Source organism: Cyrtonyx montezumae, unplaced genomic scaffold (assembly GCF_038088225.1).
Source record: "Cyrtonyx montezumae isolate F1298 unplaced genomic scaffold, pur_monq_1.0 scaffold_2, whole genome shotgun sequence".
Classification (NCBI taxonomy): domain Eukaryota; kingdom Metazoa; phylum Chordata; class Aves; order Galliformes; family Odontophoridae; genus Cyrtonyx; species Cyrtonyx montezumae.
The window spans coordinates 16,278,393-16,297,850 of NW_027071936.1; the positions used below are offsets into that span (position 1 = coordinate 16,278,393).

The 19,458-nt window shown below is 40.3% G+C and overlaps 1 protein-coding gene across 2 annotated transcripts in view; it reads left to right on the top strand.

Annotated features, from left to right (window-relative positions):
* The window catches only part of GRID2 (glutamate ionotropic receptor delta type subunit 2), a 637,449-nt gene that overhangs the window by 544,558 nt on the left and 73,433 nt on the right, over positions 1 to 19,458 (top strand). For both annotated transcript variants that reach the window (XM_065736492.1, XM_065736493.1), the window contains 2 exons: positions 3,251 to 3,389; positions 12,954 to 13,149. In XM_065736492.1, the coding sequence (XP_065592564.1) occupies positions 3,251 to 3,389; positions 12,954 to 13,149 (335 nt within the window). The remainder of the gene's footprint in view (positions 1 to 3,250; positions 3,390 to 12,953; positions 13,150 to 19,458) is intronic.

Below are 19,458 nucleotides of genomic sequence, written 5' to 3' on the forward strand. Positions count from 1 at the left end.
AATGCAGTTCTCCTTGAAACACGCGATTGGTGCCTTCAAAACCACGCATGCATTTTGAATTACTTCCAACTAGTCCAGAATTACAAAATAATAAGATCTCACCGGGCCGTGATCCTCAGATTCCCTGTTTCGGTCACTTTATTCACGATTCGATAAATTCCATCTATAATCCTGTAACACAGTTTTTTTTTCTTGAAAGCTTATTAGGGAAGAATAAGTTAAGAGGTATTAGAAATTCATATAGAACCGTGTACGTTCACGTTTTGTCACCTCTTGTGGTTTTTTGACAGTTCTTCCAGGTCTGTCATAATTATACATTACATTGTTTGCGTTGTCCAGACCACGCATTATTTTTCTCGCCTGCCGATAGCTAGTTCGAAGCTCTTGGAAGGAAATGAAAACTCAACCATTCCTACATCGCAGTATAAGCCCGCTGTCTGAAGCACACACACAAAATCTATACTAGATACCGGAAATAATTCCATAAAGCAGAACCCCAGGTGTACACACATGCTACTTTACGTTCGAGAACGGCAACTGTACAATCGGTAACTCTTTCGCAATGAAGCTAAAGGAAAACCAATGAATGTTGCTCTCCTGACTGACTCGTTTCTCGGTTCTCTCCAGTGTGAAGAAATACACAAATTTACACTGAAAAAAAAAATATATATATAAATATACATAGGGAGCTTGAATTTAGAAAAGAAACAGGGTTGGAAATGAAGGCGTTTCTTAAGGTGAGCTGTCACAGTACAGTAAGTCTTTTAGCAAACAGTACAATAGAACAAGACTACATGGCATTTGCTCTCCTACTACATGTCAAAGAAATTATACTGTAGCAGGAAAGCAGTAGCTATAGCCAGTCATTTTTTTTGATAGCGTGAGTCATGCGCTTTTATATCTTCATCGATGACACTGACAGCTGGATCAAGTGCACCCTCAGCAACGACACCAAGCCACGTTTTGAGAGAGACGCGCCCGAGGGATGAGATGCCATCCAGAGGGGCCTAGACAGGCTCAAGCAGTGGGCACGGGTAAACTTCGTGAGCTTCAATAAAACCAAGTGCAAGATCTCGCACCTGGGTCGCGGCAACTCCCCGCTACCGATACAAAGCGGGAGATGTAAGGACAGATCACAGCCCTGCTTGACAAGGACTCGGGGATACTGGCGGATGGTAGGATGGACACGCGTCCTCACACCCAGTAAAGTCAAGCGTATCCTGGGCTGCATCGAGAAGCGTCACCACCAGGTCAAGGGAAGCGATCCTGCCACTCCGCTCGTTCCTCACGTATGAGAAAACTCCGCCAAATGAACAAAAGCAAATGCCATTGCTGAGGGATCTGTGATAGATTTTACAAATGCTTGTTGAACAGCGTCAGTTGAAAACCTGAGCTGTGCCCAAAATGCGGGCGGTGGACTTTCAGTAGCCCTCTCTTTTCTGACTCTAAGTTTCAAGAGAAAAACGTGAGAACTTAGAGTAATACTCATTAAGCTATAAAGTGAATACGCAAAGGTGCCCAGGAGATCGTCGGCTTCTCCATCGTTCCAGCCATTTCAATTTAATACGTAGATCATCTGCAGAGATTGGCACTTGAACGTTAAAAGGACAAACGGTCTGTTCCAGTGCATTGATATAAACATCTTTTCCTTCCATTACAAAACATTTTTGAAATGAAATATTCCAAAGACATCCCAAAAAGAGTTGTAGAGTGGACATACTACTAAAAACCATTAAAAAAAAAAAACCAAAACCTTTACGCAGGAGACAAAAAACCAAATCCTTCACTGTTGAAGATAACATTCATCTTTGAAAGTTCTTCTATTGAAAAAATAGCTCCCGATCTGATAGGAAGATTCTTGTTTCGGATAATTACACAGCATCTCGGAGACAGAAGGAAGTTTATTTCTGACTGCAGAGGTATAACAGCTTTTTTTCTTGCAACGTTGTAACTCTTAAAAGGCAAAGATTTGAATACTTACTTACTGAATATATAACAAAATGAAATCGGTTACCATTTAGCACGTGGCAGAAATTCACATTGCTAATTAGAAAAAAGCTTCACATTTGTTCGGCGACGCAGAGCCCCCGAGGTGGTCCCTCGTACTCAAGAACTAATTAAACATCCAGATAATCGGTGTTCGTAACTGAAAATAATTTCTACTTAGGAGTAAGGGGAAGAAAAACTACAGTTACACTTATTTACTGGGGAAAAAAGGAAGAAGTTTTAAAGTAAATATCAAGTACAGAATACTTACAGGTGACTGAACCTTTAACAAGCTGCTTTCCTTACAAAAATCCCAACTATCATTCTGTCATAAGACTTTGCATCTCAGATAACTCCTTCAAAATAATGACTACCTTCTTCAGTTCTGAGTATCGAGAGAAGAAAAAAAAAAAGAGTGAACCTCTCGAACAGTTTACTGGAAACGTTTTGTGCATTCACCTGTCCCTCTTAATCATTTGTAGCTGTGACAAAACTCGCACTACAGACAAAATGGATATCTTTGAAATAATTCATTTTCTTTCATCTAAAAATGGGCGAAGTTTTATATTTTTTAACAAAAAGAGTTATTTAAAGATTAAACGCTTTCTTTTACACAGTTTGCTAATAAAGGCTCTGTCCACACAAGCTGTAGTGAGTCGCTCAGGTCTCATTAACCACCAAAGAGCGGGAAGATTTAGCTGCTGCTAATGTATTGCTTGAACGACATTTAAATTGTGAGGAAAAGCAGCGTTGTTTCGTACTCCTTTTCGGCACGTGTCTTTCTTCCACGTCCTGGTGGACTTGAAGCAAGCGGTACGCATACGTACAGATCTCGTGAGCATCTGCTTGCCTACAGAACCGTGACAAATAATTGCGTTTTGATGTGTGTGGTTTAACTTTATAATCCACAGAATGTGAGAAAAGCTTAATTAAGGTCTCTATGTAAGACCCCTCAGGAAATAACATTTCACGAATTTATTTGTCTTTGTTCTGAGATCTTGAAGTCAGTTTCCGTTACTGAATAGGACAGGCAGATGTATTGCAATTAAAGACACAGGAGCAAAACAGATTAAATCTAATAATGATGACTGACCGCGGGGCTCCTTTACACTGCATAGAAAGCGCAACTCAAATTTGCTCATTTAATGAAAGCAGGTACCCCACTGACCTCGGGACCCAAAGTCTCCCGTGCACAGCTTGAGTAACAGAGATCCGGGTTTCCTTCCACCAAATTTCAACTCTTGCTTTTCCTTCTTTCCCGCAGGAGGAGAAGTCCCATATACAACCCTGGCAACACGACTGATGATGGGGGCTTGGTGGCTTTTTGCCTTGATTGTCATCTCCTCCTACACAGCAAACCTAGCCGCTTTCCTCACCATCACGCGCATTGAGAACTCTATCCAGTAAGTTGATGAAACAAGGGAAAAGAAGGATGCACATACATATACGCACACCCAGAAGGGTACGAAAGTTCAAGTTAAGTGCGAGAAAGAGGAAAAATGGTAACGCTCTCCCAAGTAGCAGTTTGGAGAGTCACAAAACAACATAGCATAGCCTTCCAGTATGCCACAGTACTTCTTCCCTGGAGAGGCTTTCTCTTTAACATCAGAACTGCTGGCTTCTGGCACATACGATTCAGTGGTATGTACACGTGCATCTGTATATACACATACCACGTTTAGTAAAAAGTAACTGAGTTTGAGATAACCACAGTATCAGTATTTGCAGTGGGAAAAATTACGAATTGCTGGTATGTGTGTTTAGGCTACGCTTTCTGTTCAAACGCAGCATGCAATAACGGTGCTCTGACTCTTCGATCAAATAGCTTCTTCCACATATGGTGAGCTCAAAGGTGATTCGCTTTCTTTATTTTTTTTTGGAAAGGCCAAAAATATGGTCATAGAAAAACAAACAAACAAAAAAATTAACTGACAAGTTACCTTTACACCTTCTGCTCCCAAATGCTCCGTCTTTTGCTTCTTTTTCTTCATCTGTCCCAAACGATCGTGTCCTCATCTTTTTTTATGGTATTCTTCCATTCTTTTTTCCTCAATCATCTCATCTCTCCGCACCGCAGAAACCTTTCTAGGTGTCCTGCTCTCCTTCCCTCCCATTTCATGCTTTAGCTTGCTCTCCCTCAGCAAGCACCGTGCCAAGTTCCTGTAAGTCCTATCGCCCACCTAAATCCTCTGTCCGGATCAAAGCAGAGACCGGTAAATACGGTAAAACATGAGCAAGCCGAGCTCTCCGAAGACCAGCTGGCCATTTACCGAGAGCACGTTTTTAATATCTAGGCTATGCATTCACAGAGGTACGCGAGAGTGACAGACTCGCCTTTCCTGTGAATTCTTTGCAAAAGTGCAGCGTGGCTTTAATAGAGACACTTCCTGCTCTTCTTCTTTCTCCAGGAAGATAGCTGATTAATACTTTGTCCCAGTACTGATCTTAAGGAAAATTCAGCTTCCGCACTCCACTTGCTGAATCGGCCCCCTGCCTTCCGTCTCACCATCTAAGGTCTCGCTACCTGTCTTTCAGCTGTTTCCCAGCCTTTTCAAAATGCCCCCAATACAGTGAGACGCTGTTGTGGACCGGGCTGCAACGTGAGTTTTTGCACAAAACACAAATGAAGGCGCATTCAGTCATTCATTTACAAATATGAAATATTCATCTTCATCCGACTTTCCGACTTTAAAGTTATGTCTCCTCCGGTTTTGAAATAATCCAAAAAAATAAATACATAAATTCCAAAACTGCTGGGACAACTATCTGAGCATTTTCTTATTATGTATATATATATATATATATATATATATGAAATATACCCAAACTATAATTTAATTTATCCTCAGCTTGTTCTTATAGATGATGATGTCACTAGAAAAAGCCCAGTGGAACAGTGAAATATTACATACAGTTGGGACTACATTGGTGTTCGTGCTGTGTTATTTATGGGCGAAGTCACTGATAATGTTTTATTCACTAGGAAATGTTGCAGCTGGAAAGCTTCTGAAGTGAAAGAACAGAAGCATTTATCAAAGTGCTCGTAGCTTAGAAATTGAGTAATTAGATGTTTTAAGTATCCATTAGGGAATGAAGTTATCCTAACTATGATGGGAGTGTAAAACTTTAGTTTACAAAACTGCCAAAATTGGAACCCAAACCGACACAGAACAGAGAAGATGTTTGTTTACCACGCTGAATTAGTGCAAAGTGGGAAACATGAATAAGCAATAGAGAAAAAAGCTGATGTTCTTTTTTTCTTTTTTTCTTTTTTTAAACAGATCAAATTGTACCTCGGGGAGCTTAGAGGGACAGAATGGAAATGAGTTTAATCATCTAAAGAAAATAAACCAGATTCTGTTCATATTACTATTCAGTCAGCTTCTGAAAAAAGAAAAAGATAAATAATTAGACAAATAAAAGATATTGAAGTCAGCAGGTTTGCACAGATGTAGCAAGTAGTTAACGGGGTTTCATTTCAGATTTCCAGCTAGCACCAGATATGACAGCACGTTTTCCTTATGATATCTTTTACGGAAAATAGGAGGATTTGAGCTATTCACAGCACACTTCATTTCCTTGAAACATTTCAGCAGTTACTGCATTTCAGCTTTTGGATGCCTAGCCAGCTTTTGCTCACAACTCCTCCGTTCTTCCTTTTGACTCCTAGTCAGAGTCTCATGGTGTCCCGAAACTTATTTCAAAAAATAAATACACATCGTGTCATTAGGCGAGGCACGAGGAAGGACCGGTAAAATATTCCCTTTCCCTGGAGAAGCTCAAAGTAGATCTTTGCCATATAACTTCACACGAGATCGGTGGAATTTTGTTACCTGCTTCACTGCTAACTTTGACTACGTTTGTTGCAGTCTGCAAGTGGACCGTGTTTTTAAACACGCGCTGACTCTTATCTTCGACAGCATTGATAGTAATACCAACGGTTAGGATTGGGAATAGAGGCACGCAAGCGATCAAACGCTAGGTCATCTTTTATGCACACTTGACCCACGTTACAGACCTTATTTAAAATCAAGACAGTCATCGTTTGGCATTTCAAATGCCAAAACATTGTGACAGCAAAGAAAACCACAACTTTAGTATTCCTTAGATCTTTAGGTTACTGTATGCATTGCAACGTGAATGAATGATAATCAATAGTTTCTCAGCAAATGACAAAAATGTTCAGAGGGCTCGAGCTATTTCTTCTAGGTGCCGATGCTGTGAATTTCATCACTGAGCCACTATTTCCATTACGGAGTTTTGATCATTCAGGTGGGATAGAAATACGAGGCTACTGGCAGGAAAACTGACTGAGGTCATATTGTACTGCTCTCCTGGGTAAAGTAAGCTGTCACCAACAATCCAAGAGATGTTGAAATTGTGAAAGAAAACTGGAGCTCAGAGAAAAAGCCAAAGGATTTGTCACGAGAAAGGATAGGATTAGGTTCAGGTTTAAATCTAACCCATTGCTAAAAAAAAAAAAGAAATTTGATTAAGATGTATGATTGCACACGTTACAGCGAAGAGTCTATAAAGTCTTTGAAAAACAGGAAGTTCACTTTAACGTTCTCCAAGCCTAAAGCCATATATCCTGTTTGGTAAGTGATATCTCCACCTCTAAGTAGTAGCACCACGGCAGTAAAGTTTGCCTGTAGTTAACGCTTATTTTACCTAGTCATTCTCACATCTTCCCTAAACCACAATTAACTAAGCTGAGATGTCCCCAAGGCTCAAGTAGCACCATGTAACCACCTACACGTTTTTAGCAAAAGGGGTTACACAAGAATGCTGTAACTGAAACAGGCATTTCCTTACTCAAAAAACTGCCTGACAAGCAACATTTTTAGTTTGTAACATAGCTGTCATCGCCAACGATCAGAAGCATCTCGGCTTCCTGCGTCTCATTTCCTAAGCTCACTTGTAAATCAATCCTGAACATAATAGGAAAAAAAAAAAGAAAAAAAAAAGTAAAAAAAAAATACATGCTTTATCAGAATTAACCACAGATGAGGACTTGAGCATAAATGCTAAAAAAAGTCAAAAATGACCTAAAACGTAAGGACCAGCTCATCGCAGAGTGCTATGAAGCGGTCAACTCTAAAACAGCCCAAAACAATGCAAACCCCAAAACTACAAAGATATTCTCGTCCCCGAGCCTCTGACTTCAGTAAGATGTAATCATCTAAAAAGGAATTTAGTTAAGCCCCCATGAAACTGACCTCTCATTTTTCTACGTGTTCACTTTTTTTAAACACCTTCAGCTAACATACCCGAACAACAAATTATACTCTAGACAGAGAATTGATGAGTCTATAGAAAAAGGCATGCCTCAGGAAAATAAGCGTACGTAAAATTTAATGTGAAAACAATTTTTTGCTTTGTATTTGAACAAGAGACAGTTTTTGGTTTTTTTTTAAGTTGAATATTAATTAATCAAAAGGGAATTGATTTCTATTGCTTAATTAAGGTCCAGAATAAGCAAACTCAACAAATGCTGTAAAAATATATAATTGCTGTTAACTCACCCTTTAATTACTTAAGTCATCCTCATAAAGACCTTACATTTTTAAACTGTAGAGAAAAATAGTCATGTGAACTCAGTAATGGCAATTAGAAAAAAAGACAGAACAAACACCGTGTGTAATATTTCTCTCCCACAACATTAAATGAACGATAGCCAAAACGAACTATAGCTTGTGTACTACGCTAAATAATCATTTCCTTCAAAATAGGATTTGTATAAGCATAAGCTCAGGTACAGATATTTAACCTCACAGCAACTTCTTAAATTTCAACTACTTTGTGCTAGATTTTAAATCCCAAACGTTAGGACAGGTAGCAGTCAGTATTATCATTTTCAACTGCTTTCAGATCACCCAGGAAAAGTAGTGATCGCAACCCAGTAAAAAGAGAAAAATTACTTACCCGTTCTGAAGATAAGTTTGCTACAAGCTCTAACTAGAGACAACCTCTGAGATACTTTCCATTTTGTTGTCAACCCTGAAATGAGATTAGAGGAAGAGATCCTGTGTTCACCCTTTTCCGTTGCCTTGGTTAATTGTTTGTACCTGTGCTCTCTCAGGGTTGGTCACGCCCTTTTTCCAGGTCTTGACCTAACAGTTTCTGAATATCTCACCGCTTTGAAATTAGAAATCCAAAGAGAGTATTTTTTTAAAAGCGGGATTCCAGTACCCTGAGTCAACTTAGATCTACTTTGCTTTGCAGGTGTTTCAACTGAGATCAGTAGAACTACTGCACAATTAAACCCTCATCCAAAGCAGATAATGCTGCCAGAATTTGGGCAACAGATAGCGATCGGTATGAATGCATCATCTTAACCTGCAGTTTTTTCTTATTCTGAGGCCTCACCTGGCAACTGTGTGCTGAGGCTGTGTGACCGTACGGCATCTGCTGAGTCACTGCCTGAACCACTGATTGAGCACCTGGAGAAAAGACTCGCTCACCCCAGGGATCACAGGTGAAGGAAATTCACCTGTGTTACTGCAAGGGGTGGAGCCTGGCTCTTAGACTTCATTTAAGGGCTGACCGTGGTTAAAGTAGGGTCTTTTATTAGCAAGCTGCTTTTTGTGGATTTTTTCCTGGGAGGCTAGATCCTTTCATGTGATTGAGGGTTGGTTTTGGGTTTGGTTTTTTTTGTTTGTTTAATCTTTTCATTGCATCAGTCCCGTTGCCTTTGTAGAGCCACCCTGAGACTGAGCATTAGTCTCTGGTATATGTACTTATTTGAGTTGTTAATGTGCCCTTTAATTGAAGAATAAAGGTATTTTAAGCAGTGCGTAATTCGCAATCCAGGTTGGAAGGAAAAACAAAAAACTTTTCTTTCATAAAGAAATCTCTATGTTTCAGTGGTTTTAATAGATCTGTCAAGATTTGTTGCTGTTCTGTGGTTTGTAGTAACTTGGTTGCAAAGTTGTGGATGTCATTGCAGGAGTTTGTGGAGATGCGGGTTATTAAAATGCACTTTCTGAAATACGTTCCAAGTATTATGGTCCCACGGAGCCTGTTTGTGTGAGGGGCTGTAGTCAGTGGTATGGTAAGTCTTCTTGTTTACGGAGCAATGAATACACCTGTACTTTGGAGTCTCCAAACTTTTCTCACTTCTCAAAATAGGGTTAAGTAAACCAATGTATGGCATTTTTAGCTGGCCACGGCGTGTCTCATCTGTACAGTTCAAACTCATCTTGCCGTCATCTTTCTGTTTATGTCCTCAGCTCAGTGCAGTACCTTCAGTGTACAAAGGTACAGAATAGTGAAGCTGGGAGGCATCCTGTGTTTTAGGATAGAATATTACGTAGTGAAGAGCTGAGGACTGTAGTTGATGTCCAAATAGACAGCTATAATGTGTTTTCCTGAAGGCATTGGTGCAATTGTCCTCATAACTTCTCTGCTGGTGATCCCTTTGTGATGGCGCTCTCGCTTTCTTCTCCCTGATTAAATGGCAACTTCTCCATGCCGTTCTGTAGTATTCTTCTGGGCCAACTGCTCGTGTCTAGTGTTATTTCCCACTTGAAAATAGAGAGGTTGCTTTTCCAGCCGCAGGATAGAGAGAGGAGCTGTTTTAACTTGTGTTGTTTGTGGCAGCAGTTATGCGTATCATTTCTATACCACTTAGCAATTATCTTTCAGCCAAAAATGCTTTGTTTCCTGTTCCATTAGAAATTACGTGGCTATACTGAATCCTGTAAGAATTGCAGTTTGGCTAGGCGTTATCTTAGGAAACTGGGGACTCCGTAGATACTTTCCGATCTTTTTCAGTATTGTTTATAACAAATAACGCAACAATTACAGGCTACTGCTATATGTATCCTGTGGCAGATTGTAGCACTTCTTAGGACTGCCGGGAGATACTGAAGCATATTGATAGCTGTGGTGCTGACTCAGAATTGGTGAGTACAGTATCTTGTGTTAGTCTAGTGCTTTTTTTGACAATCGTGCTTTTGACAGTTATGTAACCTATGAATGCAGTACACCTGCTTCTACACAACATTCTGTGTTGTGGTGTAACAGTTTCTCAGCAAGGCACGCCGCTGTTTGCAGGTATGTTATTTTGCAGAGCTGCTGCATGAGCGGCCAGCTCCCGGGCTGGGTTGGTGCGGAACTGCAGCTCAGGGCTTGGTGCTTTCTGCTTAATTTCAGTGTTCCTGTTGGCCTCTTCTTCCAGCTTCTCTAGGTTAATCTAAAAGGAGGTCTTGTCCCTGAGGTGCTTGCGTTGTGCCGTCCACAAACTTGATAAGAGGATGCTTCTTTAATGTATTCTAAGCTATTGGTAGAGATTTGGACCCTGTGATGTTTGTAACTGGATTTGGAGTGTGTTACAACCCACTAATGACTACCTTTTGAGTGTGATTGTTTCTGATTGTCCAATCAGGAACTCACAGAATCACAAAATTGTAGGACTTGTAAATGCCCCCATGCCCCTGCTAATGCTGCTAGAGTAGGTTGCTCAGGAAAGCATCTAGATGGCTGTTGAGTGTCTCCAGAGAAGGAGACTCCACAGCCTCTATGAGCAGCCTATTTCCCGTGCTCTGTCACCCTCAAAATACATAATCTTTTCCTCTTGTTCTTATGCAGCTGCTTGTGTTGCCTTGTCCTGTCACTAGGTACCACTGAAAAGTGCCTGGCCCCATCCGGCTGACACTCTCCCTGCAGATATTTATAAGCAGTGGTAGGATCCCATCCTTTTTTCTCCAGGCTGTACAGTCCCAGATCTCTCAGCCATTCTTCGTAAGGGAGATGCTTCAGGCTTCTCATCATCTTTGTCATCAGGGAATACTTAGGAGGCTAGAATATGAGAATGTAATCTTACATCAACGTTCTGAAGTTTATCAAATAAGCGAATTCATTTCCGTCAGCCTCTCCTAGACTTTCATATTCTACAAGGTACGTAGTGGTGATTGATCAGTTATGGAGCGTCAGGAAGTTTTGGGAACTATATTGTATAAGCCCCTGGGCTGATAGAAAAGTGTTTGGTTTTTTTATCTATTTGTCTAGTAGATATTTTATGGGTGAATTTGCTAGCAAGTAAATAAGGTGTCTCCTGGCACCTTAGTCTACCGTAGTCTCGCATTTTTCTCTTTGTCTTCCTAGAAAAGGGCAAATCTCACTTATGCGATAGGAGACCGGTACGCTCAGGTTAGGTGATAGCCTCATTTCACAGCTCCCTTGATCACATTTGATGCTCCTCTGTGTACTGATTTTGTGTTCTCTGTTGCTTCTGGTTTTGAAGAGGAATGCTATCTTGTTGGAGACAGAGAAGGGGATTCTGGATTTTTTTAATGCTGCTAGTTATTTTCTCTTCAAAATTGAATTTATTTCTCGCTAATATTTGCTGTATAGTATCTACTTAGAATTTAGCTTTTGTTCGAAGTTTTTCTTTGCCCATATGTTTGAATTTCGAAGAGTTTCTCTTTGACTCGGTGAACCTCTAAAACCTTACCGTTGGGCTCTATTGATTTCTTCTTTTCTTGCCTTCCATTGTGCTCAGCAGCATGCGTGTCTTTCAGGATGCGTGTTCTTTGGTGTCATCTCTGGAACGTTTAAGTATTTTTTCCTGTGCAGTATCCTTTTTCTAGTCTATAAATTTACATGCTTCAGAAACGCATCTTGGAATCTGATGAATTTCCTACCATTGAGTTTGCATTTTCTGCTGCTTCAAAGAGCCTTTACAATTTGCTATTACTTGCTTTAAGCCGGCACTCGGATCCTTGATTTGTCCTTAGTTGTCGCCGATTAGATTTGTGCAGTTTAGACCAAATTAATTTGTACCAAGAAAGCTGTAATGGATTTTAGGCACTAGACATATTGCAGTAGCTATTTTGAAACTTTAATGAATGTCATTAAAGAAATAAAGGTATAGGAGAGTAATTTTGCAGGACAGAAAAATAAAGGCTAGGAGGTAAGGATCTTTAGAAGACTATGAAGATATATAAAGCAGGGCTGATAGACTTGTTTTTGAGGCACTTTAAGAATGTCTAAATGGTAAATATATTTCCAATTGTACAAAACAAATAAGACTACGTAATATGTAAGGAGAGCAAATCTATCACACAGAGTAAGGCAAAATATAATGTGGAGGCATTTTGGAAAACCTTAGGGGAGAACATCCCGGTGCTGTGAATAGCGTAGGATGCAACCTGCTCTGTGTGATGGGTGCATCATTCAGTATAGGAATAACACCAAAAAGCTCTTCTTTGCTGCGTAATATGGTAGTTCAGTGGGCTGGTGTTTGGGTGAGTTTGGCTGTTAAGAGAATCTGATGTGGATCAGAGGGGATCTGATCCACATCTATAAATTCCTAAGGAGCGGGAGGTAAAGGGACGAAGCTGAGCTCTTCTCAGCAGTGTGGGGCGATAGGATGAGGGAAAATGGACACAAACTGAAGCATAGCAAGTTATGCACGAACGTGTGTGGAAGCTTCTTCATGGTGCAGTGACGGAGCAGTGGCACAGGCTGCACAGAGAGGTGGTGGAGTTTGTCTCTGGAGATGTTTGAGACCTACCTGTGCAACCTGGGCTAGAGAGCTGCTTTGGCAGGGGGTTGGGCTTGATGCTCTCTGGGGGTCCCTTGCAATCCCTACAATTCTGTGACTCTGTGAATACTGTTAATTTGCTGTGCGTGGCTGGAGGGTCTGTGATGCTCCTTTCTCTCCTTTGTACCTGCACGGAGGAGCTGTCAGCGTTTGTCAGGTTACTCTTGTTCCTTCTGTTATTTTTTCACTCATTTTCATTTTTTCCACCTCTGCCTAGCATTTCATATTTTTCCTTGTGTCTTAAACCACAAAAAATTTGATTCAGTTTGTCTTAAAAAAATCAAATTATTTTTAAAAGTTAGAAGAACAGTCTTGCTGTCCATCTTTCTATATGTTGCACTTTTCTTGCTTGCAGCATCTTCCTCTTGAAAATGTGGCTTTATGTCTCCCGTGTCTCTTTTCTTTACCAACAATTAAGGTCTCTCCAGGATCTGTCAAGGCAGACGGATATTCCTTATGGCACTGTCTTGGACTCTGCGGTCTATGAACATGTTCGAGTGAAAGGGATGAATCCTTTTGAGAGGGACAGCATGTATTCCCAAATGTGGCGGATGATTAACAGAAGTAATGGTTCGGAGAACAACGTTTTGGAGTCGACCGCGGGCATTCAAAAGGTATTGCTGTGAGTTATTTTTTCCTTCCCCTTGGAGACTTGCTGTTATAAACACCAGATTTGCTAAGTTATTGCTCTTAACGGTCAGGGATGCATTTGCACCTAGGTAACGATCACGCCTTGTACCGATTTTTGCAAGCCCATTGCATCAGCGTAGAGGATTGGGACTTCTCAGTGGGTTAACTTGTTTTCAGCTGCGTTTTAAGATGTATCTGGAGTGTTCGCTCTGAAAAGGAATTATAAGTATGAGAGATGAAAGCATTTTTCAGGATGCAAAGTGACTGTAGGATCTCTGGACTGCTAATGACAGAAGATGTGTGGCAACTTACTGCACGAAGTTCAAAGCGCTTTTGGTACAAGACATTGATTAACTTCTGTAGGCTCCCAACATCGACAACCTTGACTTGGTTGTAATCTGAATCGTGTACGTTTCGAGAGAGGCGGGTAGAACAGAACGGTCAACCGTCTTTTATAACGCTTTTAACAGGACAACGTAATCTGAATCAGTTTTTGCAGGTACATTGGTGAATGCGATGTTTTTGCTTTTGATTAACAGCTACAGCGTTTGTAAGAACAGTAGTCCATGAAGCGGGTCAGTGCAAATGAATACTGACTAATGGGTGGCTAAGTATAAACTTTATTCCTACCATTACATCTTCCCATTAAGTTTTCAAATCAAACCTTGTGAAATAATGTTTTAAATTTGATAATGTCATGATTAATCGGCACAAATATCCATGGATTTGTACTTTATCTTAAGTTTGGTTTAAAGACCCCCGTTTCATTTTCACTGGAATCCATTTGCCAGGGCAACTTGAAATTTCTGTGTTTCTTTGTTGGCACTCAAAAGAAAGACACGAGGAAAGATGTTATGTTGAAAAGAATGACGAAGACTCTTATCTCTTGATAGGAAAGGAACCACAGAGTAACAAAGGTGGGTTGGAGTTGACCAGTTCAATCACTAGTTCACTTTGTACAACTGGTATCATATTTTCTGTTGTGAAGGATGAAATGTCACAAATGAATGGGCAAGGGAGGTTCTGTGAACTTTTGAAATGCTTAGAAAAAGGCATAAGCTGAGAAGACGAGGAAAAAGCAATCTGCAGATTTGTTGGCTTGAGAAAATTGCTTTTTTTTTATTTCTATGGAGAATACACATTGTAGCTCAGTTTGCAAGGAACCAGTACGTGCTATGGTTTGCCTTTTGTATTAAGAAAGCCTCCTTCTTCTGTTTTACCTTCCCAAATTATACTGAGGGGTCTGGGAGAATGAAAAACAAGAGCACATTAGGCAGAGCACTCGATACAGTGCGTTGACCAGTTGTTTTTGCCTGGAAAAGCGACGAATGTGTCGTGGTGGCAACTAATTCTGGATTACGATCTTTGATTTCTAATTCCTGGAAACATGGCAGTTGCTGTCTTGTAAAACCTACACCATCAAACTTTCTGTCAGTTTTCCATGTTTCTGCTTCCCAGGAATAAGCACTTGCAAGTTGTATCAAACAAGCAAGCTGCGGTATGTGAGCGAGCCAGCCACACTCCAATTTTAAAATACCTACGGGCTCGATTCCAGAGAATATACGTAGCCACCTATGTGTGTGCAGTTTCTCTCCTTTTGCCTTGCGGGAAGAACACAGAAAAAGGTTATCTGCCAACTGCTGTTCATGTGAGAGCTTCTGGGAGATCGTATTTGGGTTTCTTAGGAGGAAAGTTCTGTTGATCTGAAAGCAAGCACAGGAAAAACCACTGAAAAGCTGTCCCTTTTGAGAGTCATTAGAGTTCTCCCTCAGCTGGAAGATAAATGTGATGATAAAAGCTACTCTTAAGCATGGATAATTTGAGTAGAGTGGAAGGGACTTTCAAAGATTAGGTAGTCCAACTGCCCAACCTTTTCAGGGTTAACTAACAGTTAAAGTGTGTTATTGAAGGCATTACAGAAACGCCTCTTGAATGCTGCCAGGCACGAACGTCAACCATGTCCCTAGGAAGCCTGATCCTGTGCTTGACTACCTTTATGGGTGGTATCCTTTACAAAAGATAATCGCTACAAGGCATGGATTTTGATCTATTGAATAGCTTCAAAGACAACATTTTACAGCAAAGAATTTGTTGGTCCCCTCTGCCTATATATATTTACTTTTATTACTCTTTGGGGTTCTGAATAAATTTAGCTAGCTGTGTCGGGGCTACTAACACAGCCAGACTATTTTTTTTTTAACACAACGAACCTCCGTGACTCTTTGTTAACCATTGTGAGAGCATCAGATATCAGTGGGTTGTCCAGGCTGTGCTGTGCTCGGCCTGAGGTGAACAGGGTTTGCAAGTAGCTGTCACAAGATGACAGGGTTAGTTGGGCATCAAGATATTAAAAAGGCTTAACCAAACATTTTTTATATCCTAAAATCCCACTGTTTTGTCTTGCTTCTCTTATTCAAATAGCCCTCCGCATTTGGAGGAAAGTCATAGTAAAATGTGAGCGTACCTTTAAACAGTTGAAGGGGGAGCTGGCTCAAATACTGACGTATTTGGCGTATTATCCCTTGCTCAGCAGGATTTGCTGGACCGGAGACTTCATGGAGAATCACACCTGTGCCAGAAAGAGCATGTTGTAGCCGAATTATAGTGATTACGTCTTCCTGTTTTGTGACAGAATGTCTGTAGTGCTGACTTTTGTTTTCCCGGTGGGAGGGTAAGCCAGGGAAGGGAAAAAGGAGGGGAAAATTGTGCCACTTTGAGTGTCTGGTGTTTGATGTAGGTTGGTTCTATTCTCGTCATAAATCAGATGGATACATATTGCTGAATGGCAGTTTACTCATGTATATCAGATCTTGTTAGACAGCAGCTGGTTGGTTTTACCTGGAAAAGACAGAGGAGTTTTAGATACCTTAAATAGGAGGAAGCCTGAAGAGAGAAGATACTTTTCTAATTTCTATAGCTTATTGTCTCTTCCTTGCTCGAAAGACAACAAAAAGCAGTTTAAGATCTATATCAGAGCAACGGAAGCATTCAGTTGTTCGTTCTCCTGCTTTGTCACTTGAAAATGGTTGGGGCGTTATCTGGATTCCTGTATATGCTTGGATTATTCTGGAGAATAGTCACTTTTATCTCCATTTTTTCCTTTATTATTCCTAAATGTTTTGTGTATCTCAAATTGATTTGGGGTTGCTTTTTTTTTCTTTGGCATAGGTTACGAAATAAGCATCCCATTCCATCAAAGCAATCTCTATTTTCAGGGAAGTTATTTATTCGGAGGGGATTTACCGGGGCCTAAGTCATGCCTGCTTAAACATTCATTGAGGACTCCAAGAAAATCATTTAGGCTTAAACATATCACATTACATACCTCTTTATGTCTTCTTAAAAAGCACATTACCCTGCTTAATCCTTTACAAGCACCACAGGCTTTCCTATCCTTGGAACTATTCCCATTTAAAATATAATGAAGTGCTTCCATTGTGCCCCTGTCTGTTTTTTCTTCCCTGGAGTATAATAGTGCCTAATGCCCTATCCTACCCACCTCATTCATCTGATGAGATGCTGTAGCCTGCAGCACCTCCATTTTTCACAGCAGTACAAAGTGGAAAATTCCTTTACCGGGCTGCATAGGCAGAATCAAGATGCATTTGCATCCCCCCGTCTAACTCTGTGCAAAATATTTAGCTTGTAGGAAACTGGAGTATGACTGCCAGGAGAATGAAAGTTTTTTGGATGGTACAATACGAGAAACTCATTTTACTCGCTCAATTCCAAAGCATTTGTGTTCAGTCTCTAACACTCATCACAATACCGAAAGGAATTTGGTCTTGAGATATTCATTTTCTTGTTATTTTACCTGCATTGGAAACATGTGAACAGTTGTGGAGTCTTTCCATTTTCCCAATATGACGATGGATGACAGTTTTACATTCCTGAGAATATTCTTAACTGTAATATTATTGTTTAAACTACCTATGAGTAAGTCATAACAAAGCCTTGCTGAGGTGATTATTTTGGGGAATAGATGAATAATAATGAATTGCAGATCTGTGCTAGAACAAATTATCAGGGGTTGAATGTAGTTATTCTTCATTCGCAACACCAGTGGCATCTGTTGATGGGCCGGAAAACTCCTAAGCTAGGTAATTAGTTTTATTTATTTACAAACTTGCTATTGAAATTGTCATTCTGGTAGTGGGTATGCTCATCGAACTACAGAAAGACCTAGTTAATATTTTCAAGTCCATACGTCTTTCTTATGGATATTTCTGACAGTGCAGCTAGCCTGTAAAGGAACACCAAAAGCAGGAGATAACCAAGCACACTTGTTAGGTCTTGAACCCATACTGTCGTTTGGTAGTGAAGGAATAGGTAATGAGAGAGGCGAGAGCACGCAAAAATACTGGAACTGCACTCCACTCTCCTCTATGTCTTCTCTCCAAAGGGATCGGATGCATTGTGGAGTTTTTGGTCAGGAAACTAGTTATCAACCTGTACATTGTTTTTTTTTTTTCTCTGCTTCTGGAGGTGATGTTTTTCAGACAGAAGGGATTTTCTGTAATAATGTTCAGGAGTGCCCTTAAGACATTGACGTGTTCAGCCTCGCAGATGAAGGTGCAATTTATTTATATTGCTCTTACTTTTTCCTTTATGGTCCATGGTTTGGAGCTGACAGGTGCTTAGGGGTACTAAACTCGCTTGCCATCCTTGCTTTGAATTGTCACAGGTGGTCTGTCTCTGCCATATTGGTGCTACAGCAGCCTTTCCTCGAAAGCAAGTCTCAACTCAAAATCTGAGCCCAATTCACCATTGATGTGCTGCTACTAATGCCAAGATGAACGCATGATTCTCTTACACTGTAATGTTCAAAGTACCATAGTTAGTCAACGTGTCAGTGTAAGGTGGGAGTGGATTTTATTTCATTGCAAACCACATTTCTAATAGCCTTATCACAGCTTGACTCAAGCTTGCTTCAGCTTAAAAAATAACCAGCCCGGAGGAAGATTTTCTTCTGAATCCTGTGTTTCTTTGCTCCTATATTTATGGCTTAAACAAACTTTATGATAGTGGAAAAAATGTAGATTACTAAATATCTGACCGAAAAGTGCTGGAAATACAGTATGGTCTTACCTGCAGGCATTATCAAAAGGCTTTTAGGTATCTGGATTAGGCCAGGGATCGGGGTGTTTGAGATGTTTAATAACTGAGCTGTGACAGTTAACAGAACACGAGGGAGATTCTGAACGTAGTTTCATATGTGAAATGTAAAACTTTCTTCTTGTTGCCTCACTTTCTCAGTATTTAAGGCAGCCTCCGCAAAAGCCTTTCTCTCCCTCGTGAATATTCCAGAATATATTCCAGAGTTTGATCCAACTTGGTCTTTCTAGGGAGATTTCTATCTGGAGTAGAATACCTGTAGAAGTTCTTATTTTGTGCAATTTGGGTTTATTCTGTTGAAAATTTAAGTAAAAATTTGAGTCAGTCTGCAAGTCCGAAAAAAGCTCTGCACGCATGTGTAGATCCAACAACCAAGCCAGTGATCTTTTATCTCCAAAATTTCCTGAAAACTTAATCTCAGTTCACCTTCTGTTTCATCCTACGTGCTCCCAAATATACCTTACACCTTGTGCTCCAACCAAAATGCTATCCAAGTTACATATGACTTCTGTTCAAAGTTCAGTCCGCAAATTCCTGCCAGTCCCTTTAGCAGTCTCCGATGTCACAAGTGGCATCTTGCTGTGGTGGCGGGCCGTTCTCCCATCCGTGACTGTACAATAACAAGAAAAGGAAGAAAAAAGCTAACTGTCCTTATTTTCTCTCATTTCTCCAGCTTCCTGGTTGCCGGTTACATTTTCTCTTGGATTATCTCAATTATAAACATACTTGCATCTCAGAGACATTGTATGAATCTTGAAGATTTTATTTTATTCTCAGAAAAGGCTTTGAAAGCCGGGTTACTTAGGCATCCCACCTGTTATATCCCTTCTTCTCTTCAAAGGTAATTTTCTCCTAAAACTTCTTTTCACTTAGATCATCAAACTGTCGAGGCAATGTTCCCACTGCCTGTAACTTTGGGGGCCTAATTTAAGTGCCCGGCTTCCATTCTGAACTATTGTAGACAGACAATTTCCTTCTCTAGAGAGTGGCTGGGAGTGTGTAGGCTAGGAAGCTATTTTTTTTTGGTGGCTTATTTTGTGCAGTACCTATCACAATAAGATCATGTTTCACAACTAGAAGAGGCAATAAAAATAGAAGGAAAAAAGAAAACAGAAAAAGAAAATAAGAAATGGCAAAACATACCCCGTGGAACTAATTTTGCTTGACTTTGGTAGGCT